At 39.7% G+C, this 19,698-nt stretch overlaps 1 protein-coding gene across 8 annotated transcripts in view; it reads left to right on the top strand.

The window, feature by feature from the left end:
* NTNG1 (netrin G1) overlaps positions 1-19,698 on the top strand; it is a 398,647-nt gene that overhangs the window by 31,209 nt on the left and 347,740 nt on the right. For 3 of the 8 annotated variants that reach the window (XM_081493870.1, XM_081493864.1, XM_081493867.1), the window contains exons 1-2: positions 9,725-11,069; positions 18,047-18,779. In XM_081493870.1, the coding sequence (XP_081349996.1) occupies positions 18,534-18,779 (246 nt within the window). In that variant the 5' untranslated portion in view covers positions 9,725-11,069; positions 18,047-18,533. Of the gene's footprint in view, positions 1-9,724; positions 11,380-18,046; positions 18,780-19,698 lie in introns of those variants that run through there. The other 5 variants (XM_081493866.1, XM_081493865.1, XM_081493871.1 and 2 more) reach the window with 4 other exon arrangements.

Genomic DNA, 19,698 nt, shown 5'->3' with positions numbered 1-19,698 from the left:
AAGACTCAAAATGCAAAAGCTAGAAGAAACCTCAAAATGCAATGTACTTAAATAAGAATCGCTTGTGGAGGTGCTGATTCAGGAACCTGCTTTTTAGCAAGCCCCCAAAGCCATGGATGTCCATGAACCCCAATCTGAGAATTTAAAGTCATCTAACTCAACTTCCTTATTTTACAGTTAGGTAGTTACGGCCCAGAGAAGTGAGATCAGTTAACGCAAAATCCCCTAGCAGGAAAGTGTCTTAATGAGGTCTCAGTTGGCTCTTAGTCAGTACACTATCACTAGATTTTCTAAAAAAAAAAATTATCTGAAGGATCCAAACATATAATGATTTTAAACTAAACCTGTATTTAAGTCAGTCTCAGATTTTCTGTTGCTCAAAGTCTGGGGGTTCTGCTTCTCATTGCTTAAAAGAGCTATGAGCATTCAGCTCTCCTTGACTATCAATCAATTCTTAATATGAGGACAATTGCAACATCTTAACAGTAATATATATACCATACCATGATATATGCTAACTGAAAGTCTAGCTCTCTCTCTATTGCAAACTCAGCCTTCAGACAAGTGGGGGCAGATATAGTTTCAGGGAAACAGCTGAGGAGAGAAGTAGTTTCCCAAGTCTCATTTTACATAGATATCAAGAAAACTAAGGTTTATAAATGGAGAAGGCAGCTGGGAGTATGTGGGGAGAGCAGGTGAAAAATAAAACCAGATCATTATTTTTCCCTTATCACCAATACATCTCTTGACGTTTTGGCCATAAACAGTTAAAAAGCTTGATTAACTGTCCCCATCTTCACCGAACAATAAAAAAAAAAAAAAAAAAAAAATCTGAATTTTGCTTTGATTTAGAGAAATACTGGTTACTAGAAACATCGATTTGTTTCTGTTCCTTTCTATTATGCCTAATGCTTTTAAATTTCTTGAATTTTTGCAACTTTTTCTGTCTTGTTTTATTTTGTTCTCCACTTCTTTTTGACAAGTAGTTATTCTCCAATGAAAATCTGAAGCACACTTATCAGACATTAAAGAATCTGCTTGCAATGTTGGAGACCCAAGTTTGATCCCTGGGTTGGGAAGATCCCCTGGAGAAGGGAATGTCTACCCACTCCAGTGTTCTTGCCTGGAAAAGTCCATGGACAGAGGAGCCTAGAGGGCTGCAGTCCATGGGGTTGCAAATAGTCAGACACGACTGAGTGATTAACACTTTCATTTTTTTTCCCTCCACTTATATAGCAAAAATGTAAACCATGGTGGAATGATTGAAGACTGGTTCTTTTATATTAATGCTTAATTGGTGTCTATAATTACTAATTACTCAACGCTTCATTATTCATGTGTGGCTTACCCCTGGTTAAATGTTTAACCTTGGGTTTCCTGGTCACCAGTCTGCTCTGCAACCACATTCTCCCGCTTACTGTGCTTACTCAGGGAAATCCAACGAATTTTAATACCACCTAAGCACAAAAGCTCATTAGGAAGGTATAGCTCCTGCCAAAATAAGGCTTATAATGTATTCAAAAGCAACTATGTAAGTTCTACAAATTATTTGCTGTTTTCAATTACTTAACACAGATTATTTAGAACTGAATGGGCAGTATCTGATCCTATTAGGCTGAGACCTAAAGTTGCCATTTTTGTAGGTCAATAATGGTAAATTTTTAACATGTTCATATGTTTCAACCTAAATAGCATAGGATATGTTCTTTCTCTTGATTTTCTCTTGTATTGCTCTCAATTCTTGTTATAGATTTTCCATGTCAAAAGCTCATAAGCATTCACTGTGAAGGCCATCCGTATGAAGCTATGAGCTGCATTCATACCAAACGACTTGGAAGTGCCAAAACATGCCCAATTGTATTAGGCCTCTGACTTTGTTCCTCCTGCTTCCTGGTCAGAAGGCCTTTTGCTCCTTTGTCTGCTGGATGAATGCCTACTCATCTTTTGAGATGTAGGTCATGTACCCCTTCATTAGCTTTTCCAGGGTTCACCAAGGAATATCAGACACTGTTTCCTTTGGGGTTTACCTGCTCCCTTGAGTTTTAATCTCAGCTCCCATGGTAATATTACACTGTTTGTTTACAAGTCCATCTTCTCTAACAGACTATAAACTATAGGAAAGGACTGCCTTATTCATCTTGTTATTTCTAATGTCGTTCCTAATATAGAGGAGGTGTTCAATTCTTGTTTCAGAATAAGGAAAAAGGAAGGAGGAGGGGAACAAGAAATAATTTCTATGATATCATAGGAATCTTATGATTGTGCTATTTTCTATGGGATTTCAAAGTTTGGAGAACTGACAATTGAGTTTCTTTCTGGCTTATTGAAGTAAGAAGAGAATTCATAGTGCCTCTGATTTCATTCTTCTCTTTTACACATTGAGGCAGGATTTAAGAGAATTAGTCATCTACTGTACAGGAGAGAGCATTCTTGCCAAAGGAGATGACAGCTCACTGGGACATAAAGGCCGCTTGGCACAAACCCATCTTCCTCACTGGAAACCAACCCAGCTTATCTCCATTGCTTCCATTCAGCATAGATGCTAACCGATGGAAGCCATTGAGCCGATAAAAACAGCAGTCAAGGCAATCATTTCAGAACAGTAAATTTCAAACTAAACTCAAAAGCAGAAGTTAAGAAAAGCAGGGAGAAACATCTGGGTAGAATACAACTCAAACCAGTGTTGCCCTGTAATCTTAGACTTCTCTTTGTGTCTGCTATTTTTCTGTTCTTGGACAATATTTCATCATGGATGTTCTCATTGTAGTGGTTAATTTACCAGATTTTAGCTCAGCCCTGATTGCATTGTACCTCACATTTACAGTATAAGAACCTCTTACAGAGACTCTTAAACAAGAGGCTGGGCTCTATTGTAGTCTTGGCCAACGGCCTGACAGAGATCTTGGAAACCCTGTACCATCATCTTAAATGTTTGCATCTTTCCCCCATCCTGGATATAAAACAAGTGCCCAGACTTGACCATTATTACTGCATTTCTCTTAAGCAACCTGTAGTGTAATATTAAAGATGCACATTACAGCTAGTCTTAACTCTCTTATCCTACATAATAGTAAAGCATGAGAAAGAGTATGCGGAGAAGGCGATGGCACCCCACTCCAGTACTCTTGCCTGGAAAATCCCATGGACGGAGGAGCCTGGTAGGCTGCAGTCCATGGGGTTGCTAGGAGTTGGACCTGACTGAGCGACTTCACTTTCACTTTTCACTTTCATGCATTGGAGGAGGAAATGTCAACCCACTCCAGTGTTCTTGCCTGTAGAATCCCAGGGACGGGGGAGCCTGGTGGGCTGCCGTCTATGGAGTCGCACAGAGTTGGACACGACTGAAGCGACTTAGCAGCAGCAGCAGCAGAGATAGTATGCGAGTTTTACACTTCCTCTAGCACCTAGCAGGTTGTGTGGCTTCCATTATCATTTATTAAATTTAAAGAAAGAACCACTGGAAAGATCTTTCATGGAAAAATCTTTAAATTAGGCAAGGGGTATTACTCAAGGGTATTACTCAGAACCCACCTGGGCTTCCCAGGTGGCGCTAGTGGTAAAGAACACACCTGTCAATGCAAAAGACATAAGGTTTGGATCCCTGAGTAGGAAAGATCCCCTGGAGGAGGACATGGCAACCCACTTCAGTATTCTTGCCTGAAGAATCCCATGAACAGAGGAGCCTGGCAGGCTACAGTCCATGGGGGTTGTAAAGAGTTGGACATGACTGAAGCGACTCAGCATGCACGCACAGTCTTCCTTCATATATTTTTCTTCTCAGTTTAGAAAGGCTGCTGCTTTTGTTCTTGGAGAATAATTGAAAACATGAAGATTACATTTGAGAAAATTGCCACAGCTGTTAACTTTTTAGAGTGCAACTTTCCAGCCAACACACTAATTGTGGGAACTCCTTTTCTCAAGAAATAAGTTAATGATCTTAGACAAACTAAGCACGCGCGCACACAGACACACATGCACAAAATACAAGTTCATGGAGGCTTACTGAGTTTGTTCAGACCATAACATTATCCAAACCCATTGCTCAGATGCCTCTTTATGTAGCCTTGGAAAAAAAGATAAACTGTTAAACAAATACTGACTGTGTGTTTTGAGTCTCAAAAAGAAAAAATAAATAGGTCAAAAAAGACCCAGGGTGTCATGATTTTGACAGATTTTACTGGTTGGATAAAAACACCTAGTGTCACAGTGCTCTAAAAGCATAAAAATTAAGACATGATTTCTATTGACTTCTTTTTTTTTATTTTTTATTTTTTTATTTTTATTTTTTTAAATAAATTTATTTATTTTAGTTGGGGGCTAATTACTTTACAATATTGTAATAGTTTTTGCCATACATTGACATGAATCAGCCATGGGTTTACATGTGTTCCCCTTCCTGGACCCCCCTCCCACCTCCCTCCCCATCCCATCCCTCTGGGTCATCCCATTGCCCCGGCCCTGAGCTCTTGTCTCATGCATCGAACATGGAATGGTGTTCTGTTTCACATATGATAATATACATGTTTCAATGCTATTCTCCCAGAACGTCCCACCCTCACCTTCTCCCTCAGAGTCCATAAAATTGTTCTATGCATCTGTGTCTCTTATTCTGTCTTGCATATAGGGTTATCGTTACCATCTTTCAAATTCCATATATATGCATTAGTATACTGTATTGTTGTTTTTCTTTCTGGCTTACTTCACTCTGTATAATGGGCTCCAGTTTCATCCATCTCAGTAGAACCGACTTCTTATGGGTGAGATAGGTTAAATTAAGAACACTATTCACAGGTCATAAAGTTGGAATAGAAAAGATAACATGAAATGTTTATTGGACAAAATTCATTTCTTAGGTTAGTATGCTTTCTTTTGGAAAAATATCAAAACCCACATTTTGTTAAATTTTTTCATTTTATTTTAATCAAAGAAGCTAATTTTTATTATTTTCAAGCCATTTTACACAATGCCATATATTAGAAAGAACGTGGATGCTAAAGGTCCTGTTCCTTGTATCAGTCATTGACTATTAATGGCTTGTGCAATCTGCTATTATTCATGTTCTAGAATCAGTGACACAGTCAATATATGTATTTTCTTATATTAAAACCATATGTCCTTTGGTCTGCTATCAGTCTTCAGAAGAACAAAATGAGGTATTGATCTACCAGTGTTGGGTATGCTTGATATTTGGATAATTTGGGCTTGTAAGTTTAAAATTTCCAGAAAAGTGTACTTGATACATCTATAACAGGAAAATGCCAGTACAGTCAGTGATGGAGCCCATACCAGATGCTTAGGACTTATGAGAGGTTTAAATGTCAAAATATTTAAGCAGTAAAAAATCATGTTAGGTAAGGAACTTCAAAACCTGTCAAAACTACACTGCTAATGACTCTGTAATAAAGCATGTCCCTGAGCACAGAGTGGAGACAAGAAAGAGCTAAAGGTTTTATAACTACTAGGAAGAATGTTTCTACTGGGACACAAGCAGCAGTTAAGAAAGCATCTATCACATAGTACACAGTTGGCCAAATAGGGCTCGTCCATTATTTGGATATTTTAGACATCTAAATTTTAGTTTAATATAGTAGGAATTAATTCTTGTTACCAAGAAGACTATTACTGAGTTCTGGGAATGAAAAAAAAAATTATTTGCACCTGCAAGAAACATTTCTCTTGTACCTACTTTATATCAAGTACTTTACAGTATTTATAGAAAGACACATATCTTTTTGGACCAGATACATTGCAAAAAGCTTCAATACTTTGGCCACCTGAAGTGAAGAGCCAACTCATTGGAAAAGACCCTGATGCTGGGAAAGATTGAGGACAGAAGGAGAAGGGGGCAACAGAGAATGAGATGGTTGGATGGTGTCACCAACTCAATGGACATGCGTTTGAGCAAACTCTGGGAGATAGTGAAGGACGTGGAAGCCTGTGTGCTGCAGTCCATGGGGTTACAAAGAGTTATACATGACTGAATGACTGAACAATGAGCAACAACATTGCAATTATGCTACCACTACCAGTTTGTTATGTTGACACTGCAAGTATTTAAACAACCCTGTTAAATCTCTAAAAAGAAGGTTTTTAAGCAGGTTTTAATAACCTAGAAAAATGAACAACAGAGACCTAACAGAATTACAAATAGATGAAAATCTAAGTTGAAGAAGAGTGAGGAATGCATGGAAACCAGCCAGAGATCTGAAGTCAGAGAACTGAAAGATCAAATAATTCTCCTCTAAAGGGAGAGAAAGAAAAGTAGAGTTGAAAATTTAAGTAAAAAACAGAAATATAGATCAATGGTACAAAATAGAAAGCCCAGAGATAAATCCACACACCTATGGACAGCTTATCTTCAACAAAGGAAGCAAGCATATACAATGGAGAAAAGACAATCTCATTAACAAGTGGTGTTGGGAAAACTGGTCAACCACTTGTAAAAGAATGAAACTAGAACACTTTCTAACACCATCCACAAAAATAAACTCAAAATAGATTAAACATCTAAACGTAAGACCAGAAACTATAAATCTCCTAGAGGAAAACATAGGCAAAACACTCTCCAACATAAATCACAGCAGGCTCCTCTATGACCCACCTCCCAGAATATTGGAAATAAAAGCAAAAATAAACAAATGGGACCTAATTAAACTTAAAAGCTTTTGCACAACAAAGGAAACTATAAGCAAGGTGAAAAGACAGCCTTCGGAATGGGAGAAAATAATAGCAAATGAAGCAATGGACAAAGAATTAATCTCAAAAATATACAAGCAACTCCTGCGGCTCGATTGCAGAAAAATAAACGACCCAATCAAAAAATGAGCCAAAGAATGAAACAGACATTTCTCCAAAGAAGACATACAGATGGCTAACAAACACATGAAAAGATGCTCAACATCACTCATTATTAGAGAAATGCAAATCAAAACCACAATGAGGTACCATTTCACGCCAGTCAGAATGGCTGCTATCCAAAAGTCTACAAGCAATAAATGCTGGAGAGGGTGTGGAGAAAAGGGAACCCTCTTACACTGTTGGTGGGAATGCAAACTAGTACAGCCACTATGGAGAACAGTGTGGAGATTCCTTAAAAAACGGAATAGAACTGCCATATGACCCAGCAATCCCACTGCTGGGCATACACACTGAGGAAACCAGAATTGAAAGAGACACGTGTACCCCAATGTTCATCGCAGCACTGTTTATAATAGCCAGGACATGGAAGCAACCTAGATGCCCATCATCAGAAGAATGGATAAGGAAACAGTGGTACATATACACAATGGAATATTACTCAGCCATTAAAAAGAATAAATTTGAATCAGTTCTATTGAGATGGATAAAACTGGAGCCCATTATACAGAGTGAAGTAAGCCAGAAAGAAAAACACCAATACAGTATACTAATGCATATATATGGAGTTTGAAAGATGGTAATAACCCTATATGTGAGACAGAATAAGAGACACAGATGCACAGAACAGTCTTATGGACTCTGTGGGAGAAGGTGAGGGTGGGACGATCTGAGAGAATAGCACTGAAACATGTATATTATCATATGTGACATAGAACGCCATTCCAGGTTCGATGCATGAGACAAATGCTCAGGGATGGGGCAGTGGGATGACCCAGAGGGATGGGATGGGGAGGGATGTGGGAGGGGGGTTCAGGATGGGGAACACATGTAAACCCATGGCTGATTCATGTCAGTGTATGGCAAAAACCACTACAATATTGTAAAGTAATTAGCCCCCAACTAAAATAAATAAATTAATAAAAAAAAAAAGAAAATTTAAGTAAAAAAAAATCATTCTTTGAAAGAAAGTTAAAAAGATATATATTTAACATATATAAACATATATATGTATATATATGCATGCATACACACATACAAGTGGAAGAAGCAAAGGATGATAGAGAAAAGATGCCAAGAAAATAGCTAGGTAAATTACTGACTGCTCTTTATTTGATTATGTAAATAAATATGCAAAGGTATGTTCAGGGAAACTGGTTTAAAATGTAAATTCACAATATCTCATTTTAAGAAGATATTTCAAATCCACCCAAAACTCTTTTTTTTGGAGAAAATGTCCTTCCCTCCAATCCCCACTAGAGGAGGGATCATGATCTGGAGGAGAAAGGGTTTTAATACTGAAAAGTCTCCTTGGGGATTCAAATTCCTGCTCAGAGTTTATTTGACTTGTTTAGTTGGTGATTTACTGAATCTGAGAAGATCAGAGCAGATGTTTGAGAGAAAAATTCACCTGTGGAAGACTATTACTCTTGGAGTGGGAGAAGCTCCTTACCTGGAGAGGGTCCCCCATTCACATATTGGACTTATTTGGGACTGATGTCTTCCTCCAAGTCAAAGAGACCCTGGAAATGGGGGAAGGTATAGTATAGGAAGAAGGGGAAGGAGGTTAGTTCTGAGTCTTTGACAGCTGAAAAGGGAATTTTCTCCAGGTTGGGAGCCAATATCACAAAGATCTTGGTATATCCTAGAAGAGAATCTCCTAATCTCTGGACAGATTTCTTTTCTTTATTTTTACTGGAGAAACACTTAAAATGATCAAACAAAGCTGAGAATGGAAACTCAGAAGTTTTCTTGGCTTGAGAGAAAAGGGCAGGGGGAAAGGTAAGGATGAGAGCTGTGTGTATCTCAGTGCTCAGGCCAGAAGGCCACTGAGACTGGAGAGAGCTGCTGTGGGTGTTGTTTCTCCAGCTATACTGGCTTCTCAGAAGGGAGGAGGCTCTGCTAGCCCATGAGGGAGGGTTAGGTGGTGAGTGGCATCTCCCTATAATCAGTATATTTAGACTCTGGAGAAGCTTGGGTAGAGAGCTGGCAAAGGGTCACTGTTTAAGAAGGCCTTTGTGGAGTTTACCCCTGCAGATAACTCCTTTCTTCACCATCAGTGCTTGAATGTGGAAGTAGGAAGGAGGAAAGCAAGGAAGTCACAGCTTCCTGAACTGGAGGGAGTCAGCTGGGAGAGGATTCACCTCTCAGGATGGCCTCGGAGCTGTTACAGGGTCTAGGGTAAAGGTGCTTGGAATTCCTGCCTCCATTCTGGCTGCTCAGGGCCAAGAAGGATCTGTTACGGGCTCAGTTCAACAAGCTTCTCCCTTGTGCACCCTTCTGCCACACCACCCCTAGTCACCACTCTCTGCCCTCAGCTCCATGCTTCCATTGTGAGGCATGAAGCAAGTGACCAAGTGTTCACAACTGCCATTTCTTATCCTCTGCTTTGTCTTTAACAAACTTGAGTTTGACAATTTCTGGCCCACTGCACTCTGAACTTGGCCCAAATCTGAAGCAAACACAAAAATGCAGAACATGCTTTTTTGTCAATTTACCCCCCAAATCGGTGTACCACAAAGACACATTTCTTATCAAACCAGCTGGTTTCATCATGGGTTTTACTCCCTCTCACCTGACCAGCTTTCCCTACTGCTTATGCCCCTTACGATACAAAAGCCGTTTCTGTTTGATTTTGAGATGCTTACAGATGTATTCGTGAGATCGGAGCTTTTCCCCCTGTTGCAATAGTCTTTTTAATTAAAGTCTCTCCCTGTGTAAGTAAGTCTGGATCCCCACCCTCTCCCTTGACGTTAGTGTGTAGCTATGAATGAAATCCCGGGTAAGTCTGAGCCCCCACTGGCGAGGGAAAGAAGGCTTGGGGCGGGGGCATTTGTCTTTCTGACTGAAGCGACTTTGCAGCAGCAGCAGTCAGAGTGTTGATGAGGCCAGAAAAGCACAGCTCTCTCTTCAACTTTCCAAAGAAGAATGAATTTCTAAATAAGGAAGTTCGAGGCTTGCGCTGCAGGGGCCGCTGGCTGGGCAAGGGAATTGTTGGTTGAAAAACACCATTGAGATCACAGCTAGGAGTGAGGGGTGTGCTTAGGGAAGGTTTTCTAGAGAAGAGCCAGGAGTGAGGGATGGGACGGGCGCGGGCATGAGTGGAAGGTACGTGAAGAGATACTGGAGACCGCGCTCGGGTGGGCGAGCTAAGGGTGGGGGAGGTGAAGGGTGGTCGCTGAGCCTCAGTACTCCGAGGTCCCGGAGCGGCGGCAGCGGCGGTTAGAGCGAGCAGGACGGAGTTAGGACCGCTCGGAGCGCCCAGGTCTCGAGGTAGTATAAGGTTTGCAATCCTTCCACTTGCTGGCAGTTGCAGAAGATCTGCTTTTAAGTGAAACGTACATGCCACCCTTCCAAGGGCTGCAGTTTCCCCCGGCTTGCTTCTTTCTTTCTCTTCTCCGGCCCTTGCGTTCACTCTTTAATTTGTACGCGTCCCTAAGTTTGCAGAGAGCTCGCTGCCGGCTCAGAGCAGGGTCCGGCCAGGCGCCGCGGGCGGGGGCGGGGAGCCCGGGAACCGCAATCCAGAAGCATCGCGGGCCATGTATATTTTATCAAATGGACTTTGGGTGCGTCGCATCTCGCAGCCATCAACGCTATGTGCAGTGACATTTCTGACTTGAGTGGAGGAATGCGCGAAGGAAGCCCGGACGAAATTGGTACTAGAGGATCTTCTTGGCGCCAATGCTAATTGTCCTGATTTATGTCCCTTCTGAGTAAGCTCAACGTCTTCGGCTGAAAATAAAATGAAAGCTGTGCCAAGCGGGGTAGAACCACCGGACCGCTGGTTCTGATCCCCGGGAAATCAGGAAGTCGTCCTTCAGCTTAAAAAAAAAAAAAAGAATAGGGGAAAAAAAAGAAAAAAAGAAAAAAAAAAACCCTCAGTAAAGTTTAAGGCGAGAAGTGGCAGAGGCAGTGCGCGAGGAGGCGCGGAGGAGACCCGGCAAGCAGAGGACTGGGCTGGCAAGACCTCCCGAAGGCTGCGATTTCATTATTAATATCACTATATTTTTGGAGGGAGAGGCACCTTTCTCATCTTCCCTTCCTCTCCGCCCACCCCTATTCCCTCCCCCTCATCTACCTGTCAAAGTCACTGATCTTTTGCATTTCGGAAGAGGACGTCAACGGGAAGGAATTCCCCCTTTCGGCTAGGGCTCCGAGAGGGGGCGACGTGCAGGAGGCTGCCCCCACCCCCGACTCCGGGGCCAGAGGCGAAGGTAATTAAGCGGCGGGGACTGGTGGGCGGGCGCGGGGTTCTGCGTCCGTGGGGTCCTCTCGTGCTACGGGCCAGGCGCAACCGGGACCTAGGGGTGCGGCGGCCGGGCCGCGGCGCTCCGGTCCACACCCCCATCTCTCCCGCTCCGCCCGCGCCTCGGAGATGGCTCGGCGGTAAGAGCCGCCGCCCGCCCAGCGCCGCCCGGGGCTCCGCTGCTGCGGCCGCCGCCCGAGGCGCACCAGGCTGGGCTCGGCCGCCGCCCCGCGCCGTCGGCTGGTCTCCAGCCGGGCGCCTAGCGAACGGGCCCCATGGTGAGTGCCGCTGGCTTCCCGCTCCTGCAGCGACCCGCGCGTCTTCCCTTTGCCCCTCTCCCCCTGGCTTCCTCCTTCCCTCCCCTCGACTCCCCCTCCCTGCCGCCCCCACCCCACACGCGCAGTCCACAGGCGGGAGGGAAGGCTCCGGGTGGGCGAGGAACTTTGTGAAGCGCCTTAAGGAGGCAGCGCGCAGAACCTCTGAGCGCACACAGCCCGCACACTCTCACACCCACACACGTCTTCCTGGTGTGCGCCCCGGGCAGGCTACGAGTCTGTGTGTTGTACCCAGTGCCTGGGCGCGGGGTCCGTGCTTCCATCGACGGACTCACAGACACACAGCTCGCTCCCCACTGTCTGTCGCTCTCTCTTTCTCTCACACACACACACACCTGACCACACATAAAGCATCGGAGCGTTCTTTTTTCTTTATTTTCTCTCTTTATTTGCCAGTTGTCCTTGCTTGGGGAAAAAAAAAACTTGCCCTCTTGACGGCCCTGTGGAGCTGGTGGCCACACTGAGCTTTTGAAGTTCCTTTCTTTTAATCTCCTTTATTGGTGCGAGATTAAAGCCTTACTATCCCATATTGTGCAGCTGGAGAGAAGGGAAAATTGACAGAGGGAAAGACTTGGTATAGGAATGTTGTTTGGAATATTTTCTCAGATTCTTTACTGGCATTGCATTAATCAGTTGATGGATTCGGCTAGGGACATTGAATTGCTCTCCTGTATGGATCTGTGGATGTCTATATATAATACAAATAATACTGAGTATTATTGGGCCCAAAATAACCAATTAAGTGATTCATACACAGGAAAACTTAGATAAAAAAAGAAACTGCGCCCTCTGCTGTTTCTTTTAGTAACATCACTTTAGAGACTCCCCCGCCCCTCTTTCTTTTCTTTTTTCTTTTCCAGAAATGCACTTAGGAGGCTGTCATTTTACAGGGGAGGGGAGGAAAATTCCTAGTGGAGATTTTAAGCAACTTTGTTTCAAAAAGTTAGAGATTGCGTTTCCATCCTCACATCAGGTACAGATTTCCAGAGTGTAGAGGCTTTTGTTTTCCACCTCCTCCCCCATTCTTCTCAGGGAATGGTAATGGAACCACTCATTATCATAACAGTTTGTCAATCTTTGGAATGGAAAATTCTGAGTAAGATTCAGAATTCTACTAAACATATGGTGTATCTGGCAGTAGATTTGCTCTAGAAATAAGGCCCTACTTTATGACTGAAAATACTAAAAGTTTTATTGTACAGAATTGGGGGAAAATAGAAAAAAATCTTGTAACAAAATCATTTATTCAGATATACTTAATGGTTCAGCTTGTTAGAAAAAAGTTTTCCAGAAATTCTCTTTTTCGCAGCAGGGGCAACATTTTTCTGATTTGTCTAGTCCTTGAGGTCATCTCTAACCTTTGGGGAATTAATTGCAGGTTTCATATAAGTATTTTGAACTGCCACTTTGAATGCCTTAAACTCCCCTCACCCCCTTTCTCTTTGGCAAAGGAAGATCAGCTCAATAACTGTTCAAGAATCTTTTGGAAGATAAGTAACTTTCAGTTTTTCTTTAAGACGAAATTTGGTTCTTTGCATGTGGCTTAGCATGCAAAGAAAAAAAATGCAAGTGTTTCATACAGAAAGATTTTCTAGCTTACATACATAATGGGTATATTTCCTATTCTTTTTGGGTGCCATGAAATAAGATCTGTTTCACCACTGAAGACCAACATGAGGGAATTCAAAATTCCATATAGTTGGCTATTAATTTGGCGACACTTCCTATTGTGAAAATTTAAAAAGGTGATCCTAACATTTTGTAAGAAAACAGTTGATGTTGATTTTATATGCACATAAAGCTGTTTTTCCTAGTGATATTTTTGTTTTGTCAGCTTTCACTGGATGTATGTATTTCAGGTTAGCTTTTTAGAAGGATGCTAATATATTTTTTTGTTTCCTTTTGTATGTTTGTAAGTGGTGCCTCTGTTATTATTCTGAAAAAAACAAACAGATCAAATACTAATTCAAAAAAATTAAACCATTACACACTTAGTTGATACATTTTTTAACTGTTGTAAAGATTTGGAGAGTTTTAGAGTTACAAAAACACCAAGTCAATTGGAAAGAAAATTTTGTACAACTCAGAAAATTAATTATATGTTAACAGAAAAATGTGTGTGTGTGAATTATATTATAGGTCAGTAAGAGATTTAGTGTACTTTTAAAAACAATTTTATCTTCAGAATCCAGAATTTTGTTTCAAAACTTTAGGTGGGTGTAGATTTTCTCAAATGTGTACTTGAAACCTTGGATTTCTGAACTTCCCTACAAGACAATGAAAGATTTGTTGTTCTACATTAATAAAACAGCATATTTGTTCTAGACTTAACTGATTATGAAATAATTTTATGTATTATTCCATCCCAAAACATCCTGCAAAATATATGTTTTCTAATTTCCATAATCATTATTCTCTTGGTGAAAGCAGAGATCTTTCAAATACTACTAAGGTGTGCCATTTGGTTTTACTAAGAATCTCCTGATAGGCAGTTGCTCATAATACCCAATCAAGTGTGAGTAAAATATGCCAATGATGTTGTAGTACATGTTAAATTTCTTTATCTTGAAAGATAGTTAACAAAAGGATAGAAGCAAATGTCTCCCATTAAGATGACTAGAATATGCTTTCTTCATAACACATAAATAAATGCAGAGAGCATTTAATATATGTTAAATGTCCCATTTAGTCAATCTCATTATGACAGTGTTGGAAGCTGCTAATTTTGATATGTTATGGAATTTGTGTATGTCTTTATCTCCTTGTATTTTTCACTCAATGGAATATGATTATAGTCAGTGTTCTTTTTGTTCCTTCCCATTCAGAAACATGCATATTTATAAAATTCTTAATGTCTATGAGGAATGAGTCAATAACTGTCTATTTCAGGTGCCCCTGAAGAGCTGAGTATTTATGGAATAAATAGCCTACTATCACCACCCCCGCCTCCTCGTGAGATTATATAATAAAATGGATACTGAGAGCCAGCTAGAGTTAGTGGATTTACTGTCAATGTTTTCCTCTTTGTTGATGAAATTGGCAGTTGTTTTTAGCATGTAATTGTCTATAGTTTTGATCATTATTATTTCCATGTAATATTTAGGAGGCTTCTTTTCTAATGAAGGAAAAGACCTGTGAAATGCCTTATGCAAAGTTAACCCAAGGTGGAAGGGAATTAGCTACAGAATCCTGGGAAAAGATATGTTCCTTGTATGCAAAGCCATTTTATAGCTCATTTTAGTCCAGATCAGTAACATCTATCAACTTGAAGGCATGACATAACTTTATATTTTCATATTGGCTTTGCAAATTTATACACCAGTCAGAGGTCTGTGGAGTACTCATGGCATATTAATGGGTATTTCTATCAAAGAGGACTTCCTAATACTTTAGTGCACAGGTAGAGATGATGGCACTATTTGATTACAGTGAGTTCCCAGGGTTCACAAAGTTAAGAACTAGAAATGGGACTGTGCAGAGCTCTTCTGAAGCTGCTCACATTTAGGTGAGCACTTGAGACAAATTCAAAGTCCACGTTACTTGGCAATTAGTTCAGTTATGGGCAAGAAGGGATTGGTTTGGTATATTAAATCCCCAGATATGTCATTGACTGTCCTCATAATCGGTTTGCCTGGCTATTTGCTGTAATGACCTAGCTTTGAAGATGCTATTGGTGATTTTAACCTGGTTGAAAGCACAGCCAGATGGGAACTGGTGCCATTAGGTAATAGAGGTTAAGGGGTAAATCATGTTCTATTTTAAAATCATTTTATTTTCTTTGAAAACTCCTTAATTATACTTTAATAGAAAATTCCTGATTTTGACAGGGGCTTCTTTTCCATTGTGTGGCATGGAAGTTCATAGATTTATTAGTTTCTTACTGATTTTAAAGTAAGAGGATTTTCTTTGAAGTGTATGTCAATGAAAAGTAAGGAGATCCTAATGTGAAGGATACGCACTAAGTGATGCTACAAACATAAAAGCTGGAATGAAATCAAATAATTATGTTAAAGAACAGCTTAGTGACCCTCTGCTCCTGATTTGTAATATGCTGCGGTCAATATCTTTTCCTGTGTCAATGGGAGCTCATTAAGTGTAAATTCTGCAGACTAACTGAGCCATGCCATATTAGTGCTTGCCAAAGCTTGACATTTTTAATACATTAATAATATGTCTGTAATGTAATGGAAAACTATTAATCACAACTGGTTATGTGCCAGAAATTTAAGCTATAATTGGCTGCTTCTTGTCAAGAATGTCTGTCGCACAGTCCTGCAACTGCCTAATATTCAAATGTCTTGCACTCCTCTGCATTTTTCTTCGTCAGTTTTCTAGATTCGATCAATGGTGTAGTCCATAATTCTGTGTAATGACCATCATTATAATTCTGGTGTACTTTAATGAGAATTCGTTGCACTGGGATTGCACTTGTGTCAGGCAATAGTACCAGGTTCCCATATATTTCCTTAGTGACCAAATTTTTAACAGAAATTTATATGGTCATCCTTCATTTTATGATCCAACTGAGGCAAAAAAGTGGATGAAGACAGTAGTGAAGAATGAGCAGATTAGGGGGAATAATATTTATTGATTAAAATGTGATTAATCTCAGAGAATTCAAATATATACTTAAGGTCATATTTTAAAAATAATATTAAAAATTAGCTTGTTGTGCTCACTCATTTTAAACTTAAAGCAGTTCATCTCAGGTCTTCAAGAGTATATGGTGCTGATTAACATGTTGTTATGTTTTTGAAACTAAGAATTTAAGTTAATAATTTCTGGTGTAGTAGATTTTACACTGTTTCAGTTATAATGCCTACTTTTCCCTCCCCTCCATTCCCCCCTCCATGAAAGTGTTTGTTCTTATTATAATAAAGTAGTAAACGCAGTTGAAAAATGCATCTAGAAAATGCAAATTTGTATTATTTTAATACCTTTTCAGATTATTAATTGTCAAAATGTCAGCTGCTTCTGAAAGTATCAACTTAAAATTACTAATGAATCTGAAAAAAGCAGAAGGCTATAGTAGCCACAACATTTACTTCTCTGTGATTTTTTTCTTTTTGGTTTAAGATTTCAAAATGTACTGAGCACAATATAGTCTACATTACAAGAAAGAGGCAGACTCAAATCTGTAGTTTATACATGTTTAGACAAACTGCTAATTATTGCTTCATAGGAACTCAAATATTCAACACTTTTCCTAATAGAAAATATCACAAATTGCAGCAGTATGATAACATTTTATGAATTGAATATAATGAAAATTGCACTTGCATCCATAAAGCAATTATTATAAATTACTTTGCTATGGAAACACAATTCAACCATCTGTTGGCATTTCATAGTCTCTGTGGCTTAGTTCATTTTAAGATGGTATATTATTTAAATATAGTAGATTCCTTCTATAAGATTGTGTGAGGACAGTGAACTTCCATATTTAAACCGCCTAGTGTGAATTAAAGGGTCTGTATGGTGTTTCCTAAAATTGTAGACTTTTTTGTCCTTTTACATTAAAAAATACTTAATTGTTGGGACTGTGACAATATAAATCAGCTAATTAAGCAAATGCACTCTTCTTACACCTGGATTCCAAATATTATTGTTTGTTTAGATTTAGACAGTGATCTCTAAAGAGAAAAGTTGCCAGTTAAACTCACCAATGACTTGTACTCATTGTATGTAGGCTGTATTATCAGTTAGCCAAAAGTACTTTTAAACAGTAATTTTTATTTTCTCTTAGAATTAGTGCCATATTATTCTGCTTCATGGCCTGTTAACTCACCCTCAGCTATTTTTATATGTGCATTTTAAACTGTGCGTTTTACTACAGAGCTTTTAGTTTTAAAGCAGCGTATTATATTTGCCTTTGGGACAAATTCCCTTCTTCTGTTACAGAGAGTAACTGCAAATGCAGATGTAATGGCTATAAAAAGATGTAAGAAAATAGAAAATTCTTATGAAAGGAAAATTTGCTCCTTTGGTTTTATTTTTGTATATTTTTTTCAGAGAGCCAAGTTATCTTTATCACTAAATGCAACTAAACAAAAGATGCTAAATTCTTCCAATATAATGAGCAAATCCAAAGGGACAGGCTTGTGCCAACAATGCTGGTTTTTCACTCCAGTTAACAAAAGCTAAGAAATGTACAAGGAATTTGTAGATTTTTAGGGTCTCTTTGCCAAGAGACAAAAGGCATAGAAGTAGTTGTCACTTCTTTGCCATTATTATAAAAGCACTCATTTCCCCCATTGTTCCCCTGGAGGATTTTCCAGCACTGCAATATATGAAGAAATGTTTAAATCTAGCTGCTTGCTTTCAGTTTTGTCAAGATGGGAATATAATTTTTGAAGTGAAAACCTGTAAGTCACCTGGAATGCAAACGTCTGTCTTTGTTATGGAAGAGTTAAATCCTTCATATCAAACTTCTTCCTAATGTGAATGATTTCTGTGGTTTGCTCATTCTAGCAAAGCAGCTGAGTAAAGGTTATCCATATTACACCAATTTGCTTCATATTGCATCTAACCTCCCAAATGTCAACATATCATATATTTTGTAATGCATTGATTGTGGGACAATAACTCTTATTCTTATTGTTTCTAAAAGGGTGTTGGTGCCAGAAGAAAAGAATGATTGATGGGAAGCAGACATCGAGCGATAGACACTCGTCCTTTTGCTTTAGCTACTGATACCTCAGTGCGCCTGAGCATCCCTTGTGAACTGTGAGCATCGAGCACCCAGGGTTATTGGATGTATAATAGGAGAGCCATCATTTTGATAAATCAGTATCTGCTACTGGACATCTTTTATAAAGAACCAAACGAGACCCAAGGCTAATAGATCCGTTTTAGGACAATGAAAAAGCTGCAAGTTGTTGCTAATGCCTAGTGCACAAGTATGCTAGGCTTCCACCAAAGTCTTCAATATACCTGAACATGTGCAATATATGAACCCTTCACTTTTAGTTTTGGAATCTACGTTGAAGTCTCATCTTCTTTTTCTTTTCTTTTTCTTTTTTTGATATACAAACTTACCTACGTATAGACATAGATCAGCTGCTTTAGTTACCACGAAGACTGCCAAGAATTTAGAGATGTATTTGTCAAGATTCCTGTCAATTCATGCCCTTTGGGTTACAGTGTCCTCAGTGATGCAGCCCTACCCTTTAGTGTGGGGACATTATGATGTGTGTAAGACTCAGATTTATACAGAAGAAGGGAAAGTTTGGGATTACATGGCCTGTCAGCCGGAATCCACAGACATGACAAAATATCTGAAAGTGAAACTGGATCCTCCAGACATTACCTGTGGAGACCCTCCTGAGACATTCTGTGCAATGGTGAGACAACCTTTTTGAATTGCATATTTCATGTTAAGTGCGGGGATGTTGTATGTGTATACAAATGTGGTGAGTGTGAAGACTCAACTCAGGCAATAAGCTGAATCTGCAGGTGGCAGATTTGTGCTAACAGGCTAGTTGCATTCTCAGTGGAGGCCTGCACCACCTGGAATTACAGTTTGCACAGTGTGATTGACACACTTCCTGCGAACCAAAGGTTTCACTGAGACAAATGCACTGAATATAAATTATAAAGCAAAAGGTCCAATTGAAGTTTAAATTTCATTTTGGAGATTGAGAATATGATTAGACCACATGTGATAGGTTAAGGATAAAATCCATTGGTAAGCCAACTTTAAAAACATAAAGGTTTCTTCACATGCATCTTTAAATGAAGGCTAGTCCTGTGTTCTACAGCTCAAGGCTTGAGTAGATGTCTTGGTTTTGCTCATCGGGAAACTGCTGTGGTTTGAAAATTCTTGGTTAGGAGACAGGAGCCAAAGCGTCATGAGAAGCTTTTCCGGAAAAGTCTTGTCAATTTATTCAGCCTCTTGTTTGTAAGGGTTATGGTTTTCCAGAGAAAAGGCTGGAATATTGAAAATGTTTCCTAAAAAAGTAATGACATGGAGCATACAAATTCAAATACTCTCCTTTCGATAAGCAAAGTTAGATAATTCATTGTTTTCCTAGTATAGAAAAGGCTTTTTCTGGGTGGTAAGGTAAATGCTGTGTGACACATTGAATTTTTTACTAGAGACATTGCTGAAAATATACTCATAAGGTGTTAGTAAAGACTTTGATCGTTAAAATGATGTAAGTCAGTGTGCTAAAGAATTCAAACAATGTGTTCATTGGTGTATGTTGTTTTATTATTATTATACGTAGGGTTTATTTGATACAGGAACTGGGATCTCGTTTT

The sequence above is a fragment of the Giraffa tippelskirchi genome, chromosome 5 (assembly GCF_054371585.1).
Source record: "Giraffa tippelskirchi isolate mGirTip1 chromosome 5, T2T-mGirTip1v1.2.pri, whole genome shotgun sequence".
NCBI lineage: Eukaryota > Metazoa > Chordata > Mammalia > Artiodactyla > Giraffidae > Giraffa > Giraffa tippelskirchi.
Note: the sequence above shows the minus strand (reverse complement) of the source record. Positions and strands in the feature narration are given on the sequence as shown.